The sequence below is a fragment of the Strix uralensis genome, chromosome 20 (genome assembly GCF_047716275.1).
Source record: "Strix uralensis isolate ZFMK-TIS-50842 chromosome 20, bStrUra1, whole genome shotgun sequence".
Classification (NCBI taxonomy): domain Eukaryota; kingdom Metazoa; phylum Chordata; class Aves; order Strigiformes; family Strigidae; genus Strix; species Strix uralensis.
The window spans coordinates 1150900-1175376 of NC_133991.1; the positions used below are offsets into that span (position 1 = coordinate 1150900).

The 24477-nt window shown below is 60.6% G+C and overlaps 2 protein-coding genes across 3 annotated transcripts in view; one reads left to right on the plus strand and one right to left on the minus strand.

Annotated features, from left to right (window-relative positions):
- The window catches only part of BUD23 (BUD23 rRNA methyltransferase and ribosome maturation factor), a 5895-nt gene extending 868 nt beyond the window's left edge, over positions 1-5027 (plus strand). The window contains exons 4-12 of the mRNA XM_074889888.1: positions 113-195; positions 289-385; positions 1152-1248; positions 1692-1742; positions 2324-2409; positions 2604-2649; positions 3122-3183; positions 4167-4256; positions 4399-5027. Of these exons, the coding sequence (XP_074745989.1) occupies positions 113-195; positions 289-385; positions 1152-1248; positions 1692-1742; positions 2324-2409; positions 2604-2649; positions 3122-3183; positions 4167-4256; positions 4399-4453 (667 nt within the window). The 3' untranslated portion in view covers positions 4454-5027. The remainder of the gene's footprint in view (positions 1-112; positions 196-288; positions 386-1151; positions 1249-1691; positions 1743-2323; positions 2410-2603; positions 2650-3121; positions 3184-4166; positions 4257-4398) is intronic.
- The window catches only part of STX1A (syntaxin 1A), a 92758-nt gene continuing 73259 nt past the window's right edge, over positions 4979-24477 (minus strand). Inside the window, exons 6-10 of one of the 2 annotated variants that reach the window (XR_012631633.1) lie at positions 18616-18724; positions 10727-10800; positions 10287-10424; positions 8473-8660; positions 4979-7819 (exon numbers count right to left, since the gene is read on the minus strand). Coding sequence is in view for 1 of the 2 variants with exons in the window: in XM_074889887.1 (XP_074745988.1) it covers positions 7742-7819; positions 8473-8583; positions 10287-10424; positions 10727-10800; positions 18616-18724 (510 nt within the window). In the remaining variant the exon portion in view is untranslated. The remainder of the gene's footprint in view (positions 7820-8472; positions 8661-10286; positions 10425-10726; positions 10801-18615; positions 18725-24477) is intronic. The other variant, XM_074889887.1, reaches the window with a different exon arrangement.

The window sequence follows — 24477 nt, forward strand, 5'->3', positions numbered from 1 at the left end:
TGGGCAAGGGGCGTCCAACCCCCAACACCGGCCACAGGACGGGCCCCGGAGCCCGCCTGGCGTCACCCCAGAGCCAGCCCCCGATCCCCACACCCCCGCTTCCTCCCTGCAGCTGCGGCTCCGGGCTGAGCGGGGATCACATCTCGGGCGAGGGCCACTGCTGGATCGGCGTGGACATCAGCCCCGCCATGCTGGGTGAGCCGGCCCTGCCCCACCACCCTCCCCACGCCCCGGCGCTGGGCCCCGGCACGGGGAGTGGGTGCCTGAGCTCTGCCCCACTCCCTGCAGATGTGGCGCTGGAGAGGGAGGTGGAGGGAGACCTTCTCCTCGCAGACATGGGTCACGGTGTTCCCTTCAGGCCCGGCATGTTTGACGGCTGTATCAGGTGGGTGTGCGTGCCCCAGTGAGCTCCCTTGCTGCTCCACACGCCTGCACCACCTGCACACCACATGTGCTCTGCCTGTGCACATCTCAGCCAAGCACAACCGTCCCTGACAGCTGCTCTCATGGCTCCACGCAGCCTGACCCTGCTGAGATCCTGCGTGCTAGAACCAGCTTCCAACAGCTGTTGCCCAGGGGACACTTGTCTTTTTTTGTGCTGGCGAGCTAGGAAGTTTATTGAATTAAATAAGATAAAATTCAGGATATTGTCAGGAGGGTTGAGACCAGCTCTGAGGAGGAAACCAGAAAATCTGTACCATTGCTGAGCTGCAGGATCAGTCCCTGGATCAAAGGTTGGATGGTTGGTGTGGGGATGAAGGGCAGAAACACTCTGCTTAGAGGCATCTCGGGAAGGTGCTGGGAAGAAGCAGGGACTGTCCGTTGCTGATGTGAACGCTCGTGGGCAAAACCTGTGCGGCCATGCAAGGGCCACAGCTGAGCACTTGAATTATTGGAGTGCCTGGCCCAAAGGGGAGCTTGGTGATTCTCTTGTGCTTGAACAACTGCTGCGCCTTGTTGGGTTTTGCACAGTGAGTCTCCACGGGGGTTGGTGTGACTGCAGAACAGAATGCAAAGCTACGCAGAGAAAATGGAACTGTCTTCCTGAAGCCTGGCACGTGCCTGGTGCTGGAAGGCAGCTCAAAGGGAGGTGACAGGCTCTCGGAAGAGTCAATGGCTCAGTGTCCTGGGGGTCTTGTTTTCTTTCTCAGTATTTCCGCAGTGCAGTGGCTTTGTAACGCTGATAAGAAATCACACAGCCCTCCAAAACGCCTTTATCGATTCTTCTCAACTCTTTATACTGCCTTGGTAAGTGTCATGCTCTCCCAGGCAGGCCCCTGCCTCTGTACATCCTTGCCAGTGCATGTCAGCGAGACATTTTCAGTCAGGTATCTTATGCAAACGCTTGCTCTGAAACTCTCTGTAGTCAGTGTGAGGTTAATGGTTGGACAAGATGATCTTCAAGGTCTTTTCCAACCGAGATGATTCTGTGAAACAGAGGACTGGCAGGAGCTCCCATTTCCCATCTCTGTGCCTGCCTGCACGGTGCCTCGTGCCTCTCTGACAGCCACTGTACCTGCCCGCACAGAGCTGGGGGGGCCGGCTCTGCCGTTGGCTGCTCCCCCGGAGGGGGCTCCCCCAGAGGGGGCTCCGGGAGGCTCTGGGGAGGTGGGTGCTGCTGTCCGGGCTGGGAGTTGGGGTCTGGAGGGATTCCCTGACCTGAGACACATTTGTGACTTTGTTTCCTGTAGGCCCGAGGGTCCCGAGCCGTCCTGCAGCTGTACCCCGAGAACTCAGAACAGGTACAGGACACGGGGCAGCGGGGGGAGGTAGAGGCAGAGCCAGGCAGGGAAGCCGTGTGCTGTCTGGGGCCCTGAACGCCTCATGTTTCTACATGTTGGGTCTGTGTCTCTGTGCTTCCCGCCACCTGTAAAGCTTGTCAAGAGACCAAAAAAACCTGTAGGGAGAGCGGCCCATGTGGCTTCACAGATTGTCTTGGGCTGAGCCTTAGGATCAAAGAAATGGGTGGGACGGGATGTGAATCTGCTGTCCTGGATTTTCTGCTTTGTAACGGGCCTGGCCTGCAGGCACCAGTGTGGGGCTGTAACTCCCCAGGGCTGGAATGTCCAGCCCAGTACCCCCCGCTGAGAGACTCTGCTGTGCCAGTTAACCCGTGTGAGACTGAGGAGCAGGGAGGACCTAGTAAAGCAGCAGACTGGTGTTGGGGTGGTGCCACAGAACCCGGAGCTTGGTACAGGCTTTAACAGGAGGAGGCACAACCCGTTTTGGGCACGCACCTGTAGCTATGGTTGAGCCCAGAGGTCTCCTGGGCACTGCTGGGGTGTGACTGCTAAATAACTTGGGCACATGCTGCTTTTTCCAGCTGGAGCTCATCACTGCCCAAGCCATGAGAGCTGGCTTCACCGGGGGAATGGTGGTAGACTACCCCAACAGCGCCAAAGCTAAGAAGTGAGTCCTGTGCCTTTGTGTGTTTGGGCTGGGGCCTGGGTTTAGCAGTGGTTTGTTTTTCCCAGGCTGTTCTCTCTCCTGTGGTACAGCCCTGGACAGAGGTTACAGCTTAGACCTGACTATTGTGCCTTGCTTGGGCATTGGGAATCACATGCTGAATCCCAGCTTCATGCTCCTTGTTCTTGTTCTTTCAGGTTCTTCCTTTGTCTCTTTGTGGGGACATCTGGCACGTTACCGAAGGTGAGAGGGGTTCTGCGGGGCGGCAGAGCTGCCTCCCTGCTGCTGGGAGCTGGAGGGGAGCTGGGGAGGGTGAGGGCAGGAGCCAGGCAGCCATGCACCTGCGGATAGGAATTCAGTTGTACATTCGCTGTCAGCCTCACTGACCCCCACTCCCTGAGATCGTTTTATTTGCCACAACTTCTGGAAAATGAATAGAGAATCATTCAGGTTGGAAAAGACCCTTTGGATCATCGAGTCCAACCCTCAGCCCGACTCTACAAAGTTCTCCCCTACCCCACATCCCCCAACATCTCATCTAAATGACCCTTAAACACACCCAGGGATGGTGACTCCACCCCCTCCCTGGAAATGAGTTTGTTCCTGCTCCAGTCCTTCCCCTCACAGAGCCCTGGGATCCCCTTTGTTTAGACAGCGTGGCTGTTAGCTCTGTCTGCGCCAGAGGAGAGTGAAACTTCCCAGTTTTGCTTTTCAGGGCCTTGGTACTGAGTGTGCTGAGGGAGAAGAGATGCGCCAGGCAAAGTTCACCAACGAGAGGTACTGTGTAGGGGTGAAGCTGCAGGTTCTCTCCGGACAAGGAGCACGGGGGACAGGGGCTGGGATTTGCTGGCTGAGGGCCAAAGCGCTGCCGTGTGAGAAGCAACTGAAGGGAAGGGATCACGGGGGTGATCCTTGGCCGCCCAGGTGGGCACCACTTTATCCCACCGAACAGCCCCCGACAGAAGGAACAGAACGGAACGGGGGGGGTTGGAGAGCTTTGTGCGGGGCCGCTGCTGCTAAGCGTTGGGCTGGAGGAGTGCTGGCTGTCGGCACTCCAGCTCAGCACTGCGGCACAGGCCAGTGGTGATGGGAGGGGGGGTTATGGTGGTGGCACAGAGCATGACTTTTTTTGTTGGGGAGGCAGGCTGCTGTGCCTGAGGCCTGGTGTTCCCTTTCTCCTGCTGTTGGATTCTTTGCTTAGCTGGGGCCTGGTGGGGCTTCTCTGCTGGCCAGGTCTCCTCCCGCAGTGGTGGTGCAGGGAGGAGCCCCTCCTGCAGCCAGTGGGAGAGACAGACAACAAAAACCAGAGGAAACTTGTCGTGGCTGCCAGGAGCTTGTGGCTGCCATGTTTTCCTGCCTCTTACACTGCTGTTCTCTGCTTACACAGCCCTGGTCTGGGAGGGCAGTAGCAGAACTGGCAGCTTGTTCAGGAGCCAGAGGCTTCGTCTGCGTTGTTTGGAGCAGAACAGATGGGGGGGCATGATGGTTGTGCTTGAGTCCGTGTTCCCCTGGGACCCCAGGGCCCGGCCGCTGCTGTGTCCGAGGTGGCACAGCGGAGCGCTGGCCCATGGAGCGTGGGTGTCCCTCAGCTCAGAGGGAGTTGGGCTGTGGGGCCACCTGCCCTGCCGCTGCCTGGTCCCCCATCATCCTGGGGCGGTGGGGAACCACTGGTTTTGGGGGGCTAAGGGCACGCCCAGGTCTGGGGGGCAATCCTCCCTGCGCCTCAGTTCCCCTCCAGCTGCTGTCCTCTTTCTTTGTAGGACACGGTTCAGGAACATCAAGGGCAAGTCTGTGAAGAAGAGCCGGGACTGGATCCTTGAGAAGAAGGAGCGCAGGCGACGGCAGGGCAAGTGAGTGCAGCTGGGTCCTGCCCCAGGGAGCTGACACTGCTGCTCTGGCCTGTTGCCACCCCTGCCAACCCCCAACCCGCCTCCCCTCCCGCCCCAGCGCGGCTGTGGGGTGTGCTCAGCTGCTCTCTGCTTTTCTCCCCAGGGAGGTGCGGGCGGACACGAAATACACAGGTCGAAAGCGTCGCCCTCGCTTCTGAATTGCTCTGGACGCTGCTGGCACCGGAGGAGGCGGCGTGTGGGTCCCACTGGGCAGCCTCCTCTGGGGGCACCCACGGGTGTGCCAGACCCAGGACCTGCTGGGTCACTGCGGCTCCCCGAGGTGTGACCTGGCTCAGGGGGCACCCAGCAGCCAACGGCAAAGCTTCAGCCCTGCTCTCCTGGGGCAGAGAGGGCGGCAGGCAGTGCTGGGGCCGCCCGGTGCCCGCTGTACCCTCCCTTCTCTCCCTGAGTGCGCCGGGAGCCCTCGAGCTCCCGCTGAGCCCCAGCGCTCTGTCCGGCCTCACTGAACACTCACCGAGGCAGAAGTGTCACCCGTCTCCTGTGTGGGAACACAGCGCCGCGCTCCCGCAGCTGCCGGGCAGCGTGAGGCCGCCTGTCCCCCCGCAAGAGCTCTTCTTCCCGGCAGGAGCGTCACCCCTGTGGCAATCGCTCCTCCGGGCGCTTCGCCTCGGCCCTCGCCCCCATCGCCGCCCTCCCCCTGAAACAGAGGCGCCAGCCAGAGCTTTACAGTTACAAATGTTTATTCTACATAAAAATTCCACAAAATGGGAAGCTGTGTTGCACCCAAAGCTCTGGGAGAAGGAAGGGAGGCTAGCGGGGAGGGGCGGGTGAAGGAGGGGAGGCGACGTACAGTGTCATCCAGGCGGTGAGACAGAGCAAGCCAGGGTCGAGATCACATAGAAAACAAGGACACTTAGCTCACAGTACAGCAACGGTACAACTCCACGGGGGGCTCGGGAAGCCTTCAAGTACATTAATTACGAAAAAAACCAATCCCCAGTTCGAGTGCAAGCTGTGCGTGCCCCACGCTGCTCAGTGAATACTGCGTGGCCACGCTCCCCCTGTGGGGAGGGCAGAGGGGCCGTGGCCTGGGGGACGAGTAGCCTGGGGCTGGGGACTGGAAAGAAAATGTGAAACGTCCCCCCAAGCACAACTTCGGTGTCGGTGATCGGGTCTGTGCATGCGACGGCGGGTGGGTGAAGAGGATCAGAACGGGGCTTCCCGTTGACGGGGCAATTATTGCACCAGAACCCCTCCTCGGGCGAGGATGGTGGGAGCCTGCCTGTGGGCAGCCCACTCCTGCCCCCCTCGGCCCGCAGCAGGCCCCTTGGCTCCTGCTGCTGGGGGGCTGCTGGCAGGGTGGCAAGTGCCAGAGCCCCCCCCGGGCTGTTCCTGGCTCCTGCCTTGGCAGGGGGGCCCAGCCCTGCTGTGCTGGGAGCCTGGGCTGCAAGAGCCGCTGCTCGGGGAGAAAAGTGACCTTGTGCTCGTGGGGGGCAAGGGCCCGGGGGGGGGCTTTGCCCGCCAGGAAGCAGCCCTGCAACAGCGTTATTGCTTCCCGGAGGAGGGGCCCCAGCGCACAGACCCTGTTGGCACCGGGGCAGGAGCAGCAGTGTCCCTGGCCCCTGTAGCCAGACAAGGCCCAGAGGGGGGTCCCAGCCAGCTGCCCCTGCTCGCGGGGGCCCCGGTGCCCCCCAGCCCTCTGCGCACGGTGCTTGGCTCACGTCGGTTGTTGGGGGGCTGCGAGAGGAGGGGGCTCTACTCTGGACGGTCCCACTGGGGGCTTGGGCCAGGCAGGGGCTGGGCTGGACACGCTTCCCCGGGGGTCGCGCCATGGGATCCCGGTACCGGGGGCAGGGGAAGAGCCGCGGCTGGGGGTGGCGGGCAGGGCTGCGCCAGGGAAGACAGTGCTGGGCCAGGGTCTGGCATCCCACCGTGGGGGGAGCAGCCCTGCCCGCTGCCCAGCCAGAGCAGGACCACTGGACCACCAGCCACCAAGGGCCCCTCTTCTGCCCCTGGCCTCTGGGCCTGGACCCAGCCCCTGTCCTGGCTGCGAGCGTGGCCCCAGGCTCCTGCCCTGCGCTGGGCCCCCCCGAGGGGCTTTGGCTGGAGCCCTGGACTCCGGAGGAACGCGAGCGCAGAGCCCTGCCCTGGCCCCAGGAGAAGGAACTGTGGCAATGCCGGGTCCCTCTTTGCCGCCAGCAGGCTCAGGCCACTCTACAGCGGCTGCGTCCCTGTGGTGGGCACGGTGGAGGGCCTGGGGCACCTGGGGGTCCCGCAGCTCCCCACCCAACATGGGTGCCACAGCCATGGCCCGCGGGCTGGGCAGGCAGGAGGACAGGGCTGGGAGAAGGTGGCAGGGGCAGGCAGATGCCCAGATGTGGCAGAGATGGAAGGGGCCATCGGGCATCACCCTGCTCAGGAGCGGGAGGGATGGAGGAGGAGGAGGAGGAGGAGGAGGAGGAAGGCTGCTGCTCCTCGCTTGCTGGGGCATGGATGCAACAAAGGCCTCTCCCAAGACCGTGACAGGAGGCTGCGGGCGTCAGAGCCGCCCCAAACCCTGACAGCCCGGGCCTGGGGGCAGTGGGAGCCGGGACCACCATGCACCAGGGCTGAGAATGGAGCAATGAGGCTTTGGTGCAGGGCGAGCGGCCAGGAGAAGGTGCTGGCCTGAACGTCCCTGCGCCCTCCCGCCCTGCCAGGCCAGCACCGGGGCGCAGCACAGGTCCCCACACGCCTGTCCCTGTCCCCAAGCAGCTGTGACGGCCCCAAGCAGCAGCTCCCCACCTCCCGCCAGCGGCGGCAGAGGCACATCCAGCCCCGCACCCGCAGACGGGGTGCCCTGCCCGGGAGGGGCTCCCCCACCACCGGCAGCGCGGCTGGACGGAGTGCTGCGGCCGAGCCCGGCCAGAGGATGGGCAGGGACGGGCAGGGACAGGCAGGGCAGGGCCCAGCAGAGCACACCCGGGGAAGGACCCGTGAGAGGAGCAGCCCAAGGAAAGGTGTTCACAAGTGCAGACATGGCCGACAGACACGAGAGCTCTGGCTGGAGGCGACGGGGAGGCTGGGGGAAGTTGACTGGGCACCGCGCTCCCGAGGGCGCCCAACACCCTTCGTCAGTCCCCCCTCATCCTCGGCTGTCCCTGACCCAGACTGCCCAGCACAGGCGGAGCAGCAGCGCCCAAGGGCACCTCTGTCCCTGCCTCGTCCCAGCCAGCCACGCAGGCTGGGGCAGTGATGAGACCTCGGGTTCCCCTCCCCCAGGGTCCCCCTGCACCCATCACTGTCCCCTGCACCCCGCCTGCGCCCCGGGGCTGGCGCTCCCTCCACACAGACGCACCGCACACACAGCGTCACAAACAACCATGCATTAGAAACTGAAATGCTGCTGGGAGGCTCCAGGGCTGCGCGGTTCGCTCCGGCACGGCTGCGGCCCCACGGCACGCGTGGCTCCGTCCATCACACACAAACAGTCCCGTGGGGTGAGTCTAGCCGAAAATGCCGCCGAAGGTGGAGGCAATGACGATACCCAGGATCACGCAGCAGATTATGATCATGATCTTCTTCTGCTCGGGTGTCCCAGCGCCGGCAGGGAGAGAGGGGAGAGGGCACTGTCAGTGCTGGGCGGGCGGGCCCCCAGCGCTGGGGGCTGCAGGCTGCCCCCTTCCTGTTTGCTCATGGGGCGAGGGGAGCTCCGGCAGCCCTGGGGCAGGGATGGGCACCCCAGCTCCCTCCTCAGCCCTGGGCTGGCAGAGCAGAGCCGGTGGCCTCCAGGGCCCCGAGCTGCCACGCTGATACGGGGCCAGGCATAGAGTGGGCCAGGCAGTTGGCACAACACTCAGGGCCAGAGCAGGACCGTGCCTTCCCTCTACTGCTTTTTGGCACAGGACACGGCTCTCGCACCAGGCCTGGCCCACAGGAGCCCCCCCCGTCCCTTTTCCTCCCTCCAAGGAGCACCCCTGCCCCACGACTTGTCATCAGCCCTGACGCAGCCTGTTCCAGGGGCTCTGCCTCAGCTGGTGCCACCAGTGAGACCCGCACTGTGCCCAGTGCTGGGGGTGAAGCCATGCCTGGGCACCCGTGAGGCTGCGCCGTGCTGCCCACTCCTCTGCGCAGGCACTGGGGCAGGCAGCGGGGCAGGCAGGGGTGCCAGCCAGGGGACAGAGGAGCCAGCAGTGTAGGCAGGGGAGGATGATCGCCAGCCCGTGCTGTGACTCACCCGTCTGGCTTTGCTCTGGTACTTCACTGCTTTTTTGGTGTCAGACACAGCCCGTTCCACGTAGTCCACGGAGTGCTCCACGTTGTACTCAATGCGGTCGATCATCTCGCCCTGCAGAGTGGGGGCAGAGCCCATGCGCCCGCGCAGGCGTGAGCTCCTTCCTGCCCTGCTGCTGCCCGCCGGCAGCCCTGCACGGGAGAGAGGTGCTGTCAGCTGCCCGGGGGCAGCGGGTGCCCCGGGGGGGCTCGGGAGCACCAGCTCTGTCCCAAGGGGATGGGACCTCTCTGCGCACCCCATTAGGGAGGGAAGCAAGTGTGAGGGTCAGGGGGGTTTCCCAGCCCAGCTTTGGCCTGGTAGCCACCCCGTCTGGTATCTGAGGTGACATCAAGGCAACAACAGGATTGACACCAGCACCATGCTGCTGAAACCAGGGGCATGGCGGGGGAGCAAGGAACGCACCAGCAGCGCCGCAGGGGATGCTCGCAGACCGCACGCATGCAGGGATGATCGCTCTGATCTGCTCAAACGCCCTGCGAGGGCCAAGGGCCCTGGGGCAGGACTGGAGAGGCCTGGCTGCAGGGCCCCGTCCTCCCCCCTGGCTGCGGGGCTGGGCTGCGGGGGTGGGCTCCTGCAGACGGGGGGACACAGCCTGGGGCGAGCTCCCCCAGCCCATCCACCTCCTTTGTCCCCGGCCTGGCTGCAGCGGGACGCAGCCAGACCCTGCAGCAGCTGCAGACACAGTCTGAGAGTTCATGAGGGTTGGCAGGGGAGAGCAGCTCCAAGGCCAGTGCCCTCCTCCGTGGCATGGAGGGAAGCAGGGCTGGGGAGCCAGAGGCCAGAGCCAGCAGCTCTGCAACGCTCGTTTCTCAGCTTGACGCGGGGGAGCACAGGGAGGACCAGCCTCGCAATCCCAGGGGTCTCTGGCATTACGCACACTCCCCACTCCGAGCACTGACCCCCCCCCAGGCACCCCCCTGCCCCTGTCCCATGCCCGTGACATGCCAGCCTGGCTGCCTGGCCCAAAGCTGCAGCCCCTCCTTCCCACCTGTGCCACGCCTGGGGCAGAGCAGGCAGCTGCCAGCGCTGCCGCCAGCCCCGCACCTCTCTGCTCCTCTGAACCTCCCATCCCTCAGCACAACGCAGGGCGCTGGCACTGTCCAGCCCTCAGAGCGGGGCAGGGCGCCACGGACCCACATCTGTCCCCCAAGGCAGAGAGGACGGGGCACCCACACCACCACGCCATGGCCACCCTCGCCCACCTGCCCCGGGCAGGCCCCAGCGCCATGCGAGAGCCTCAGACATGCAGGGCAGGGCCATGCAGAGCAGAGCATGCAGCACCAGCGGGGCTTTACCTGCCACCGATGTCTCCTCAGGCCGCGGCAGCATGGCGGGCAAGAAGGGGGGTGAGCAGAGGCACCGTGGCACGGGCCTGGCTGAAGGGCCAGGCACCACGGGCTGGCGGCATGGCCAGGGCCAGACTGGCAGGACCACCGAGGCTGGCGACACCCCAAGCTCAGCCAGCAGGGCCTGCTGCTCCGCGGGAGATGGAGGATTCTCCGCCGGCGGGGCAGCCGCCCGCTGCCCTCCCAGAGCCCATGGCCGCACCGCCCTCCCCGGGAATGCAGCAGCCCCCGGCTCTGGGGCGCAGGGCAGGTGTCTCTGGCCCCGGGGAGCCCAGCTCAGCCCAGTGGCAGTGGTGTTGGTCCCAGATGCAGTTTCTCCCCTCAACACCCCCCAAGGCAGGGACTGCTGGCAGCCCCATTGCCCCCAGCCTCCCCGGGCAAGCCGGCCAGCAGGCCCCATGGCCGCCCTACCTGGCTCTCCACCAGCATGGCCATGTCCATGAACATGTCGTGCAGCTCCCGGATGCTGTTCTCCAGTTTGATGATCTCGCTGTGCCGTGTCTCGATCTCATTCAGTGCTTGCTTGGTGATGTTTGAATCCATAATGATCTGCAAGAAGACAGGGCCGCTGAGCACCATGCTCAGCCCCACAGACGCTGGGATTAGGGGCACCAAGAGAGGGAAGCACAGGGGCCCCTGAACCCCTCCAGCTGCCCTGGAAAGGCCGTTTGGAGCAAACCCCCAGCCAGGACACGGCCCCTGATCAGGCCAGACCTGAGCACCCAGATCCCGTGTCCTGCGTGGGCCGTGATCATCACTGCAGGGCCAGGGCCTCTGCGGCAGCACGTCCACCCACTAACCCACCCCAGGGTGAGGGGGCTGGCTCGGCTCTCCCCTGTGCCAGTGCTTACCCCGGAGGAGAAGATGGCTGGGTTGCCGCTCTCCAGCATGTCCTCCAGCTCCTCGCTGGTGGTGGTCCTGCCAGCTGCAAGGGACACAGGATGGGTCAGCCACGAGCCCCGTCCCAGCCCCGGTCCCGCAGCCCTGCTGCAGGGCTCTGCTGGCTCCACGGCACCTCCTGAGAGGGGAGCAGGGCAGAGCTTCCAGCCCTGAGAGCTCATCGGGCAGTTCGAGGGGCTGCCACCCCGCAGCCCGGCTCTGTGCCAGCCCTGCGACCCCTCTTTTTGAGGGCATCAAGCTGCCAGCTTGGCCCAGCTCACCCAGAAGAGTCCATCTGTTCCTTCTGGTCAAGATGCCCATTCCTGCAGGGCAGGGAGTGGGGCCAAAGGACCAGCAGCCACCAGTAGCCTGCTGGCGGACTGTGAGGGAGGAGGGATGGAGAGCAGCAAGTCAAGAGCAGGGATGCTCTTGGCGAACCCCATGCTGGGCCAGTTCGAGGACACTGGCTCAGCGGGGCTCGCTGGCCTGGCAGGCACTGCTGCAGCCACTGCTCTGCCTGCGTTCTAGCCCTGCAGCTGCCTAACAGAACCCAGGCTCTGTCCTTCCCCCCGACACAGCCCTCCTAGGGGCCGGGGTGGTGTCTCTGGCCCCACAGCTCCTCTGGGAACCACTCACCCATCACGCACGGCTGCTCTGTCCTCCCCACAGACACAGCCCGCACTGCTACCCACGGGTGGGTATTCCTCACTCTGTGGGGTGCACTGATCCTCCACCACTCACTGCAGCCTCTTCTGCAGCCAACAGCCAGCCAGGACTCTGAAATTCCAGTGCTGGGCAGAGACAAGGGTGCAGGGGGAGCGGAGAGGGGAGGGGGTGCAGGTCACTGTGGGTGTGCATGCTGGCTTACTGAACTTTCTGCCCACACTGACAATGGAAAAGTACAACCAGCACTCCGGTCAGAAGATTAACGATGTCTGAAAACAAGAAATAGTTACAAGAAGGCCAGAAGAAAAGAATGTGCTCGTTAAGAAAGAAACTGCTAAAGAAGGGACCTTTTGGAATTGCAAAAGCAGGAACTTATCTACTGGCTGTGTGCGGGTAGCAATGTTTGTGGAAAGTACCGAGGGGAGCTACTTTTAGAATGCACAACAATATATCAGGGCTTGCTGCTATTCTTAGAAGGCACAACAGTATATAAGGGCTTGCTTGCTACTAAAGCTTTGAGCTTGACTTCCAATCATATTGATTGTCTGTGGTCTTGTCTCCTGTGGCCTGCATGGGATTTCATCCCCACAGGTCACCGCTGCAAAGAGGGCAGGAGATGCCCCAGTGCCACCCCACGCAGGAGCGAACGGGGGCAGACGGGTGGGAGCAGCTGATGAAGCAACTTCACCAAACCCAACAAAGCCAAAGCCAGCAGAAGGGCAGGCAGGGCAGGGCTGGGCTCTGGTGCGGTGCCCCCTGCAACGCGGGCTCTGCCAGGGGCACAGAAAGGGACAGTAACATCATCCAGGATGTGTCCATGGCACCACGGAATGGGGGAATGGAGGGGGCAGCCCACAGGGCAGTGCTCCCTGCTCCCAGCACTGCCCCACCAGGGAGATGCCCAAAGCCTTGAACCTGGTCCAGACCTTCACCACAAATGAGTCAGTCACCACGGGGGTCTGTGCCCACCCAGCCATGCCCGGACACCACCCCACAGGCACAGTGCCTCCCACAAGGGCACCACCACACTGCGTTACACATCTCCTTCTGTGCCAGGTCCTGCTCCTGGGTCAGGGCAACCCCCAGAACCAGCACAGACTGGGGGAGGGAGGGAGGGAGGGAGGGAGGGAGGGAGGGAGGGAGGGAGGGAGGGAGGGAGAGCAGCCCCTCAGAGAAGGACTGGGAGCTGCTGGTGGGTGACAAATGGGACATGAGCCGGCAATGTGCGCTCGCAGCCCAGAAAGCCAAGCGTCTCCTGGGCTGCGTCCCCAGCAGCGTGGCCAGCAGGCCGACGGAGGGGATGCTCCCCCTCTGCCCCGCTCTCCTCAGAGCCCTGGAGCACTGCGGCCAGCTCGGGGGTCCCCAGCACAAGGCAACGGTTCTAAACTGACCGAGGGTGGGGTTAGGCTGGACATAAGGAAGAAATGTTGTACACTGAGGGTGGGGAGACACTGGCACAGGTTGCCCAGAGAAGCTGTGGCTGTCCCCTCCCTCGAAGGGTTCAAGGCCACGTTGGATGGGGCTTTGGGCAACCTGGGCTAGTGGAAGGTGTCCCTGTCTGGTTCAGGGGGGTGGGATCGAATGGTCATTGAAGGTTCCTTCCTACCCAAACTACTCTGTGAGTCCATGGTCTTATGACATGACTACAACAACGATCCCAAATCCCAGGAGCAGAGCTGGACAGAAGCTATCCGGAACACAGAGCTGAGCCCACCCTGGGAGTGAGGCCAGAGTCAGGGCTGAAGACAGGTACCTCTGCAGCACAGCTCAGATACAGGCTGGGGCCCAGGCCCGATTGTGCGCAGCTCCTGGACCCACAGGCAGAGGCGGAGGTCCCGTGTGAGGCTGGTTGAGACGCACTGAGAAGCTGCTGCTTTGCAGCCAGAGAACAACCTGACCCGTCTGTGCCCAGCATGAGCTCACAGCTGCAGGCAGGGGCCGAGCTCTGCCGTCTGTGTGCGCACGCGTCTAAGGCGCTGCGTAACGCCAACATCCCCTTGGGCTGATCCCTCTGCCCACCTTCCTCGGCTCCGGGCAGGGTCCAGAGCCCACTTCCAGCCACCATTACATGTTTTGGGGTGACAGTATCACTCCCACCGAGGGCAACCCACCACACCCACTTGGCAGCTCTCCCTGCCTGCTGGCTCCTTGCTCTCAGCTGAAGCTGCCTTGGTTCCAGGAAGAGAGAACAGGGGCTCAGACAGCAAAGTTTACAAACCCTCCGTGCTCAACGCCGAGCCCTCACCAGCACAGTGACATGGAGGAGCGTGCCAGGCGTGGTGCAGCAAGGGCTACCTGCTCTGCCCAATTCAAGCCCTAGAGACAGCCCCAAGGTCAGCTCCAGGAGATGCCACGTCTCTTGCAGGCAAAGGTGGGATAGGATGCAGGCTGCATGTCCTCATCCTGGCTCTCAGCACCTCCTTGCTGCCCTGTTCCCCCGTTACAGAGCATTGGGCTGGTGAAAGCTGTGGAGAGGCGAAGGACAAGAGCAAAGACATCATATGGATGAAGAACCAGCAGCCAGCGCAGGCTTGGCCAAACGCCACAGCTGGTCAGGAAGAGCTTGCTTTAACGCTGCGCCAAAGCACGAGGCCCGGAGGCTGCATCTCGCCCACGGCGCCCAGCACAACGCTTGCCAAAGTCATATAACCAACCTGCAGGACCCCAGAGGACTTCCCAGGGAGTCTACCGCCTTCTGGCTAGGCTTCCTTGGTTGGAAAGGCTGTCGTTAGCTCCTCAATGGCAATAAAATCAGATGAAAGTGTGCTAGATCCTTGGGTGATCTGCTGCCCACAGCACCACAGAGCTACCGCAGAGCTACCGCAGAGCTACCGCAGAGCCGCAAATGGGAATGAAAGGGCTGAGTCAATACAAGGTGCCCATGAAGGGAGAGGAGCCTGGGGGAAAACCCCCGCCCTGAAAATTGGAAAAACACTGGAAAATCATGAGAATTGGACCTCTGCCTCCCCAACGAGCTCCAGAGTACATCTGCCTCTTACTTGGCATCGCCAGAAATTAAAGTTTCCTGGAGAGCAGAAGCTCTGCCAGTGAGCAAAGCAGCACTGAGCATTGCTGGGAGCTGCAGCACAGAGGGAGAAGCAAACTCAGCCCTGAGCTGCTAAGGAGAGAACAGCGGGGGACGATGCAGAGGTCATGGTGCAGCACGGCCATCAGAAGCTCTGGGACAGGCAGAGCCACAACGCCACCGAGGAGACTTTCTACCTGAAGGCCAGTGCACAGCCCAGCTGCATGGAGCAACGGTCCCCACCGACCAGCCCCAGGGCTGGCGAGCAGCTCCATCGGGACGTGCGGGACCCCGGGGAAGCTCCCAGGGAGGCCCCTGGTGCTACAGCTCACACCCATCGCCCAGCTGATGCTGAACACCAGTTTGCCCAGTTCTGTGTGCCAGATGCTCTGTAGATAGGGAGGACTTCAGGCACCTCAGGGCTGCAGAATCCAAACGTGCCACGGCTGAGTTAACGGTAACGTCTGAGCCGTGCTCCTCCAGCTCGCAGCGTCCCCCCTCCCACGGCAGGGCCACACGAGCCCCCACAGCACCAGCTACAGCTCAGGCTGGAGACACCGAGGACAAGGCACCTTCCCAAGGCTGGGATCCTTCCCTGCCTTTCCAGCTCCCACTAGACACAAATTCACACAACTCGCGGGGAGATCGGTGACGCCGATGCGTCCACCTGTGTGCGCAGGGGTAACGGGTCCGAGTGACCCGACACCCCTGGCCATCCCCCAGCTCAGGCAGGTCCGGCACTGCCTGCGCTGCTGTTGGGACGAGCAGACTTCAGCTCGAAAAGCCTGCCCAGCATGCCACAAACTGCCACCCACCTCCCCGTTCCTCAGGACCCTTCTGCTCAGCTGGGGGCAGCTGCAGGGGCCAACTCCCAGCGCTGGGCAGGCATTTTCACCCAGTGAGACATTTTTAGCTCAGATAAATCCTGTGGTTATTCCTGAGATGAAAGTGTCACAGGAATCCTCAATAAGCCCATCTCAGCACCAGGGGCTCTGGGACCACCTGGGGCTGTCCAGAGGAGCCGCTGGGGCCGGAGCAGCCCCCAGACCCTCCTGGCTCAAGGGCAGCTTGGGATGCATCCACAGCTTCCTTTCTGTAAATCAATTAACCCAGTCTCGCGCAGTGGGGCAGCGGCTGATTAATTCTCGCGGTGTCTCTGGAGATGGCGGATGCTTTATTTTTGGCTCCTCGGTCTCACACATAACAAAACTGTTCTTAAAAACAAGCAGCATCTGTGCAGCACCTCCACGGCTTCAAAGCTGCACACCCACCACAGAAAGCTCCTCCAAGCTTCAAATCCAGTTTTTTGGGAGCAAAGCCTAATTAGATTTAAGATATCATTTCTCCTAATGGACAAAATGGAGAGGAGAAGGAGCAACGCCTCCCAGCACAGGCAGGGCAGAGCCCCGTGCCAGGGGAGCACAGCTCCCAGCAGCAGGGAGGGGACACAGCTGGGGGGGAGCAGGGTCCAGCCAGAGGACAGACACCCAGAATCTGCCCTGCTGCCACCAACCCCGGGACAGCCCAGGACACAGCACATCCTGCCACCCCTCCACGGCATCTGCGATCTGGGGCTGCATTTGGGGGAAGAGTGAGTGAGTGGGAGAGGGCAGAGGGCACCGACTGAGGAGAGGAGAGGAGAGGAGAGGAGAGGAGAGGAGAGGAGAGGAGAGGAGAGGAGAGGAGAGGAGAGGAGAGGAGAGGAGAGGAGAGGAGAGGAGAGGAGAGGAGAGGAGAGGAGAGGAGAGGAGAGGAGAGGAGAGGAGAGGAGAGGAGGGAGGGGAGAGGAGAGAGGAGAGAGAGGAGAGAGGAGAGAGGAGAGAGGAGAGAGGAGAGAGGAGAGAGGAGAGAGGGGGAGAGGAGAGAGGAGGAGAGGAGAGAGGAGAGGAGGAGAGGTGCTTTGTCACATCAGAGGCTCCCAGGACAGGCAGGGGTGACGAGGGTCACTGAGGCACAACCGCTGGCACACGCAGACATGGCAGTGCCTACACAGGGAGAAGGGGCAGATCCTGAGCGGGCTGGGCAGTGACTCTGCATCACCATTTCTTCTGCGACTGTCCTAGTTCCAGGGCAAGAAGCACACACAGTTAGGACAGAGAAGCCCACCGGATGCTGGGGAGCCTCCCCAGGGCAGCTGAGAAGCCCCTGCTCTGACACCTTCAGAACCCAAGTGATTGACAGGCTTTGCCATCAGAGCTCCCAGCACTTTCTATCTTTGGATTCATCAGCTGAAAACGAAGCGTGGGGGATTCTGTGGAGCTTTGTGCAGCCACCACCTCCCAGCTGAGCTCCATTCAGAAGAGCCTGCTGGAGAGCACCAGGAGCAGCAGGGCCTGGGGGTGCTGGCTGGGGCACCTCACGAAGCAGAGAGCCCTCTGCCCAGGAAGCACTCCCGGTAAAACCTCAGTAAGCTTGTGGCTTTTGGTGAGCCTTTTTGCCAGAAGAGATCTTCCACTGTCCTGACAGAGAAACCCTGTTTTGCACAAGATTATGCAGAGGACTGTGTTCCTTCCCAGCACAGACCCCGTCCTGCCTCTGCAGCCGCTTCACCCCTCCACGCCGACGGGAAGGCGGGTCCCTCACCATCACCAGCCAGGACTGCTCCTCTGCCCCAGCCCCCACAGGGAGTCCTGGGCAGCCTTCTCCTTGCGCCCCATCAAAGCGCTGTCACACCCTGACAGCCCGCAGGATGGACAGAGCAAAGACAAGCTCAATTTAACGTACGTCCATAATTTAAGCAGAGCGGCAGAGCCCTTCCAAAATCCGGCAGTACAAAAACAAGAGAAAAGTTTCTTTCAGGTCTGCAGACAATTAAGGACCTGGCTAAGTCCCTTCAAATCTTCTCCTCTCTTGGAAGGGGGGCACAGGGATACCTTAAATTCCTCTTTACCCTACAAACCACCCTTGTGTCTGGGCATCACCTACAGAATGACGCTGGCTGACGAATGAGTCAGTCAGCCGAAGCAGTGACACACCCGTCCTGCTTTACATTAAATGTCAAGCTCTTGTTGAGCCTCATGTCAGTCAACCTTCCCATTCCTCCAGTGTGAAATATTTCTATTATTATTATACATCATAAAGACTAATCTTAACAGAGGAGAGGCTTGCACAGCCAAGCGTCCTTCTAGCCCTCCACAGAAACCACCACACCCCAGTAGCACCCAGATTCCCAGGCATCTGCAGCTCGAAGAACATTCCCCCAGGTGACCGCAAGGACACCAGCCTGCCTCGGACCTCCTACCTTACTGTTCACACTCAGTTGTGAAAGGGAAGAAAAACCCATTTGTTTGCGGGACAAAAACCCTGGACTAGGCTTACGACTCTTTCATTTTGAGCACAAAAACCCATGACGCCTCTCTAACAATGAGATTATTTGCAAAAATCTCTTTTAATCTCCGCACGCCCTGGCTTCTCCCTTGCTTGCTTATTCCCCTAATTACGGTGGTGGCATGGTTCTTCTCTGCTGGGAGAAGACCACATTTCTCCAAAACTAATCCAGTATCACCAACTGCCCAGAATAACCACCAGGAGAGCGGGTTTTGTGGACAGGCAGGACCAGACTTCTCCCAAGCAACAGGCTCTGAATGACGCAGAGAGATCTTAGTGCCACGGCAGTGATGGCCTCAGAGGTGTCACCCGGGACCTGCCTTCGGTCAGAAGAGCCACCGGGGTCCTGGGAGATGCCAGGGGCAGGGACGGAGGCTCATGCTCCTCCCGCAGCGAGGGGAACTGCCGGGAGCAGCGAGTGCCCCCACCTCAAGAGCTGACTTCTATGGTCTTATATTTAGTTCGGTTCACCCGTGGTGAAAAGCACCCGGAGGAAAGGCAAGGCAACACACGTGAGTCAGGAATTCCCACTAGCTCCTTTGAATTCAGATTTCAAACAAGGAAGAAATTTCTCCCCCAGTGCTGTCCACACTCTCTACGCAGCATTTAATAAAATCTGAGGGGAGTTTTTGTGCTTTGCCAGACACAGTTTGACTCTGAAATGCAAGGCACCACCACGTGCGCATCCCCCGGCAGGAGCGGTGTCCCGGCAGCCCCCACGCACCCCTGGGCTCGCAGGGAGAGCTCAGCGCTGCTGCAGGAGCCGCTGATCTGGCGAGTACTGGTGCAGGATGTGGCCCCCTGGCACGCACAGCCCGGCTGCGGCCCCCCGGGTTTACTCACTGATCTCCAGCTGCCTCTGGATCCTGCCCTTGCAGCGCTCCCGGTAGTCGGTCTGCGTCGCGTTGTACTCGGACATCACCTCCACGAACTTGCGGGACAGCGTTGAGTGCTGCGGAGGGGAGAGGAAGAGAGAGCCAGAGTAAGGGTCCTGCGGGAGGGAGAGACCTGCTGCCCTGAGCTGGGGGAGGGCTCAGCCCCAAGCACCCCGACACCTCTATGTGCTGGGGCTGAGTGTGGCGGGGTTTGGTAGCAGGGGAGGGGGCTACAGCGGTGGCCCCTGTGAGAAGCTTCTTGAAGCTCCCCCGGCTCCAAGTCAGACCCGCCTCTGGCCAAGGCCGAGACAATCAGCGACAGTGGCTGCGCCTCTGTGATAACGTAGTTAGGAAGGGGAAGCTGAGAGGGAGTTGGGACTGGTGAGGAGGAGTTATGAGGAGTTCACCTCTGTGAACACCGAGGTCAGTGGAAGGAAGGAGGAGGAAGGGGGGGAGGTGCTGGTGCAGAGGCCCCCCTGACACCCATGGGGGTCACCAGAGGAGCAGAGATCCACCTGCAGCCTGGGAGGACCCCCAGGTCTCTCTGGGAAGGATAAGCCCCCGCTGTTGTAGTTTGGCACTGGGAGGACTGGAACACATGGGGGTGACCCACGCCAGAGCACCTCGGGAAGAATGTAACCCGTGGGGAGGAGTCACGGTGAGAGAGTTCGTGGAGGACTGTCTCCAGTGAGAGGGACACCACGAGCACGGGAAGAATGCAGCAGAGTGCTTCCCCCTCTGCAGGAGAAGCTGCGGACTGACTGCACCCCCCATCCCCTGCCCCTGCACCTCTGGGAGAGGAGGTGGAGATATCGGAACGAAGCTGAGCTGGAAGAAGGGGGGGGTAGGGGGAAGGTGTTTTTAAGATGTGGAAATGCTTCTCACTGCCCCATTCTGTCTGTTAAGTGGTGGTGGTGTTAGTGTTTGAATTAAAGTGCTGTTCTTCTTTCTTCCCCTAATGAGCCTGTCTTCAGCCCATGACCATAATGGGTGAGCCACCCCTCTCTGTCCTTATCTCAGTTTCTGAGCCTTTTGCTTCATTTTCTCCCTCCCAGCCCTGGGCGGGGAGGGATGCGTGAACGGCTGTGTGGGGTTCAGTTGCTCTCTGGGCTCAAACCACGACACTCTAGCAGCCCAAAAAGCATTTCTAGCCCAAAAGCTGCTCTGAGGAGTGAGATGAAGCACAAGGGGTTGCAGGTGGCAGCAGGTGGACCAGACACACCCCTCACCCAAGCCCAGTGCAGGCACAGCCTTCAGCCCCCAAAGGACACCCCAGGATGGTGGCAGACCCCCGCGTCATGGCTGGCAGCACCCTCCTTGCACCACACCATAGCTTGTGCCCAAGCAGCCTGGAGCCGAGGCCAAAACGTGCCCCGGGTCGAGCCCTCTCTGCCTCCACAACGCTGCCGGGATGTGCCAGACCCAGCACAGGCACAGGATGGACCCGCAGCGGTCACTCTGTGGTCCTGGCACTGGGCAGGGTGAGCCCAGGGGGACCCCAAGCCCGGCTGGCAGGGTGAGCCTGGGGGCTGAGGCGCACAGCATGGGCCAGGGGGACAGGGCATGTGCGGGGGAATTGTCCTCGCTCTGAAAGCACGGGTCCCACTTTTGCTCCCCTCAGTGGAGGGCTCCCCAGAGCACCAGCCCCACAGGGATGTGGGGGACAACTGCCTGCCCCAAACTGAGCGGCTGCCTGCAGAGCTGCCAGCCCAGGGCGATGGTGGGGTAGGGCTGTCAGTCTCCACATGCAGAGCACGCTCACCTCACCAGGCTGCTTTCCATCCTCCAGGAAATGCGCCAGAAAATCCTGAAATTCCACCTGACCAGGGTCCTGCTGAACACGCTGACCCCCGCAGTGCTGGCTCTGCTCCTGGGGCAGAAGCTCACCCCTGCATGAGCACCCACCCTGGGCCCTGACTTGCTGTCTGACCCAGCTGCCAGGCTGAGCACAGCAAACAGCCCTGAAGCTGTTCCAGGAAGGTCAGGACAGAGCATCATGTGCATCGTTCATCCAAACACTTATCTCTCTCCAATGAGCCCTTTCCCCAGCATGCCAGAAACTGAGTTTCACAGAATCATGGACTCACAGAACAGTTTAGGTTAGAAGGGACCTTCAAATAGGATCCGTTCCAACCCCCTGCCACAGGCAGGGACACCTCCCACTAGCCCAGGTTGCCCAAAGCCCCGTCCAACGTGGCCTTGAACCCTTCCAGGGAGGGGGCAGCCACAGCTTCTCTGGGCAACCTGTGCCAGTGTCTCCCCACCCTCAGTGTTCAACATTTCTTCCTTATGTCCAGCCTAACCCCACCCTCGGTCAGTTTAGAACCGTTGCCTTGTGCTGGGGACCCCCGAGCTGGCCGCAGTGCTCCAGGGCTCTGAGGAGAGCGGGGCAGAGGGGGAGCATCCCCTCCGTCGGCCTGCTGGCCACGCTGCTGGGGACGCAGCCCAGGAGACGCTTGGCTTTCTGGGCTGCGAGCGCACATTGCTGGCTCATGTCCCATCTGTCACCCCCCAGGATCCCTCAATCTTCCACAGGGCTGAAGGCATCCCTTTCCAGAGAAGAAAAATCTGGTGCACGAGTCTCAAGCAAAACCAAATCCAATACCATGTCGAGGAAGAAACGCTCGTGCACTTCTTCCCGAACCAACAGCACGTGACTGATGGGACCAGCCACGTCTCACACACCCTGTCAGGGCACCCAGCATCACTCCTGCACGCACCACCCACCCACCCACAAGCTGGGCCCAGATGATGGTACTGCTGCAGGGGGAAGAAGGTTGTGGCACCCCAACCTCAGCCCATGGACTGCTCTGGCAGTCCAGCAGGGAGAGATGGAGAAATGGTGAAAGGTGAAAGGAGAGGAGGCGACGGAAAAGGGATAGGAAAAGGGACAGCGAGCGTGTCCAGAGAAGGGCAACGGAGCTGGTGCAGGGTCTGGAGCACAGGTCTGATGGGGAGCGGCTGAGAGAACTGGGGGGGTTTAGTCTGGAGAAGAGGAGGCTGAGGGGAGACCTCATGGCCCTCTCCAACTCCCTGAAAGGAGGGTGCAGAGAGGGGGGATGAGTCTCTTGACCCAAGGAACCAGCACCAGGACAAGAGGGAATGGCCTCAAGCTGCGCCAGGGCAGGGTCAGACTGGCTCTTAGGAAGGATTTCTTTGCAGAAGGGGCTGTTGGGCGTTGGAATGAGCTGCCCAGGGCAGGGGGGGAGTCCCCATCCCTGGAGGGGTTGAAGAGTCGGGTTGACCCAGCGCTGAGGGATCTGGTGGAGTTGGGAACGGTCAGGGTGAGGTTCATGGTGGGGCTGGAGGAGCTTCAAGGGCTTTTCCAACTGAGATGATTCTGGGATTCTGTGATTCTGTAAAAGAGGATACTCAGAACAAACCAAAAAGAAGATACTGAGAGATTGACACAATGAAGAAACTCCCAATGAGTGTTCCCTCTGGGACTTTGAGGGCTACCAGCAAGGCGTGAGCTCACCCTCACGGGAGTTACGGCTCACAGGGAGTTGAACCAAAGGGCTGTACCCAGCCCCGATGAGCTGAACCAGCTCTCAAAGCCTCTACACAGGGGGGGACTGGTGCAACGCAGCATCTCCGCAGGTGCCCCTGGCACTCAGACAGTCCTACGGGGTGGTGGTACAGCCAGAGCAGCCCCAGCCAACACACCCCCACCTCCAGGAGATGGCACTGGAGACATCTTGAAGATACACTTGTGTTTGCTACGCAGTTATTCTCAGCAAGCAGCAGCTCAGTATTTATGGCAGAGCCCCAGACTCCGCTCATCTCGTCCCACCTCTGCTGCCAAACCTCACGTGAAAACCCGCCGGCAGCTTCACCTGCCGCAGGCAGCCGCTGCTCAAGAGGTGCCTGGCCCAGAGCAAGGGCAGAGCAGCTCCCGAGCATCATGGCTGAAACCTGGCAAAGACACAATGTGCCATCCAAGCAACTCTTCTCCTGCCTCTTCAAAATTGTTTTCCTAAAATCCAGTTCATTCTCATTCAGCTGAAAAGTATCAACATATGTTGGTCTGCAGCCAAATATAGCCTGGGTGTTGAACGACACCCCTCTCTGATAATCAGCATACCACTCCGTACCTCTTTTACTTAAGAAGTTACTTAACTTAGTGTTTATTTTGTCAGATTGTTATTTTATGTTCCCACAGGCATCCCACATGTCTACAAAATGCATTTGATTTTTGAAGGAACACAGAGTTTCATGCAAAATGGGCTGGAAAAAGCATTTTAAATGGCTTTCAGTCATTAAATAAAACTACCTGAATACCCAGGGTAAATAAAAAGCATATCAAAATGTACCTTGCATTTGAAAGCAAATTATTAAACAGAAAGTATTAACTAAAGTTAGGAAATGGGGTTGCTTCACCTGGGGCCGGCAACTCTTCTCCCCAGACGTGGGGAAAGCAGCCCCGTTTGGTGAACGCCAAGCTGGATTTCCAAGGAGCTGGTACAGCTCTGGGTATGCACAGGGCACTTTGAAACCCCGGGAAGCACACACTGAAACCTGGGACCTTGGCCTTCGGGGTTTCTAATGAAGGGAAAGACACTTCTGAAGTGCTCATCCCGTGGGGGAGCCCAGGCGGTGCCAGCCTCCCTCTTGAGCCCATCTCGGGGGGAGCAGAGATCCCACCCCTGAGCTCCCACTGCTGGGTTTGTTTCAGGGTTTGAACATTTCCACCGCACTGGTAGATGAACCAAGCCCAAAGGCAACTAGAGCGAAAGCTGTTCTGAGTAACAGGGACGGAAAGTACTGACATTTGGAAGAATGTAAATAGCAGCTTCTGCTCTGTTATGAACTCAAAATTTGATACTTAAAGAAACATGGAAAATACTGCTGAGACATCTGGGAACCGGAATCACTGGCAACGATTTTGGGCTGGGGATGCCCTTGGGAGCTTCGACTCCAAAGCCCCTGTACCCTTCTGCTGCTGGTGAGCCGGCTGAGGCAGGGTGATTTATTCTAACTGCTGCTGGGAAGCGGGGACAAACAGAGTGGTTTTAATGTAATGGATTTAGAACATGAAAACAGCTTTTCCTCAGTGCAGAAGCAGCCGAGGAGCGAGGCTGCCCCTGGGACCAGTTTGCCATGGGCTCACGGAGCTTGGGACAGCCACGGAGGGACAGACTCGTGCTCCTGTGGAAGAGGCCAGCGCCATCGGCCGCCCCAGGAGCACGGCCGGAGGAGCAGCCCTGCCCGATGCGCTGGGGCACGTGCTCACACGAGCCCTCCTGCCTTGCTGGCGCCAACACAGGCGGCCAGCTGGCCCACATAAGACAAAGCCATTCCTATGAGAGCTCCAGGTCTGATGAGGCTCTTCTGGCTGGAGATGACAACAGCAAAGCCAGAATAACAGTCCATAATCTTAACGCTCAGTTACCCCTAATTTACAACATGTTAACTAGCCAGGCAATCGGCTCCTCATTCCTCCTTCTACTCAGTGATTTGCTCACAGCAAAGTCCATGCAAACTAGTGAAGCCCCTGTTGCAGAAATACCTACGCAAGGACCACGCTTAAAGTACCCGGCATATCTAAATCAGCTCTCCAGTTCAACCCACCCCAAATCCCACACGCAAATGTAGGAAGGAGGTGGGAGAGGGGATGGGCTCAGGGGGAACACAGACACATTGCCCAGGCACCCCAGGAAGAGCTGGGAGAGGCAGAGCTCAGCCTGAGTGGTGTGCGGGGTGTGCAGGGCAGCAGGATGGGCTGCCCCAACTACCAGAGAGCTTAAGGAAGGCTGAGGAAGCTGTGGTGCCACTGCTCAGTGGGCAGGGGCTCTAGTGACCAAGGACACGGCAAAGGCTAAGGTTTCCA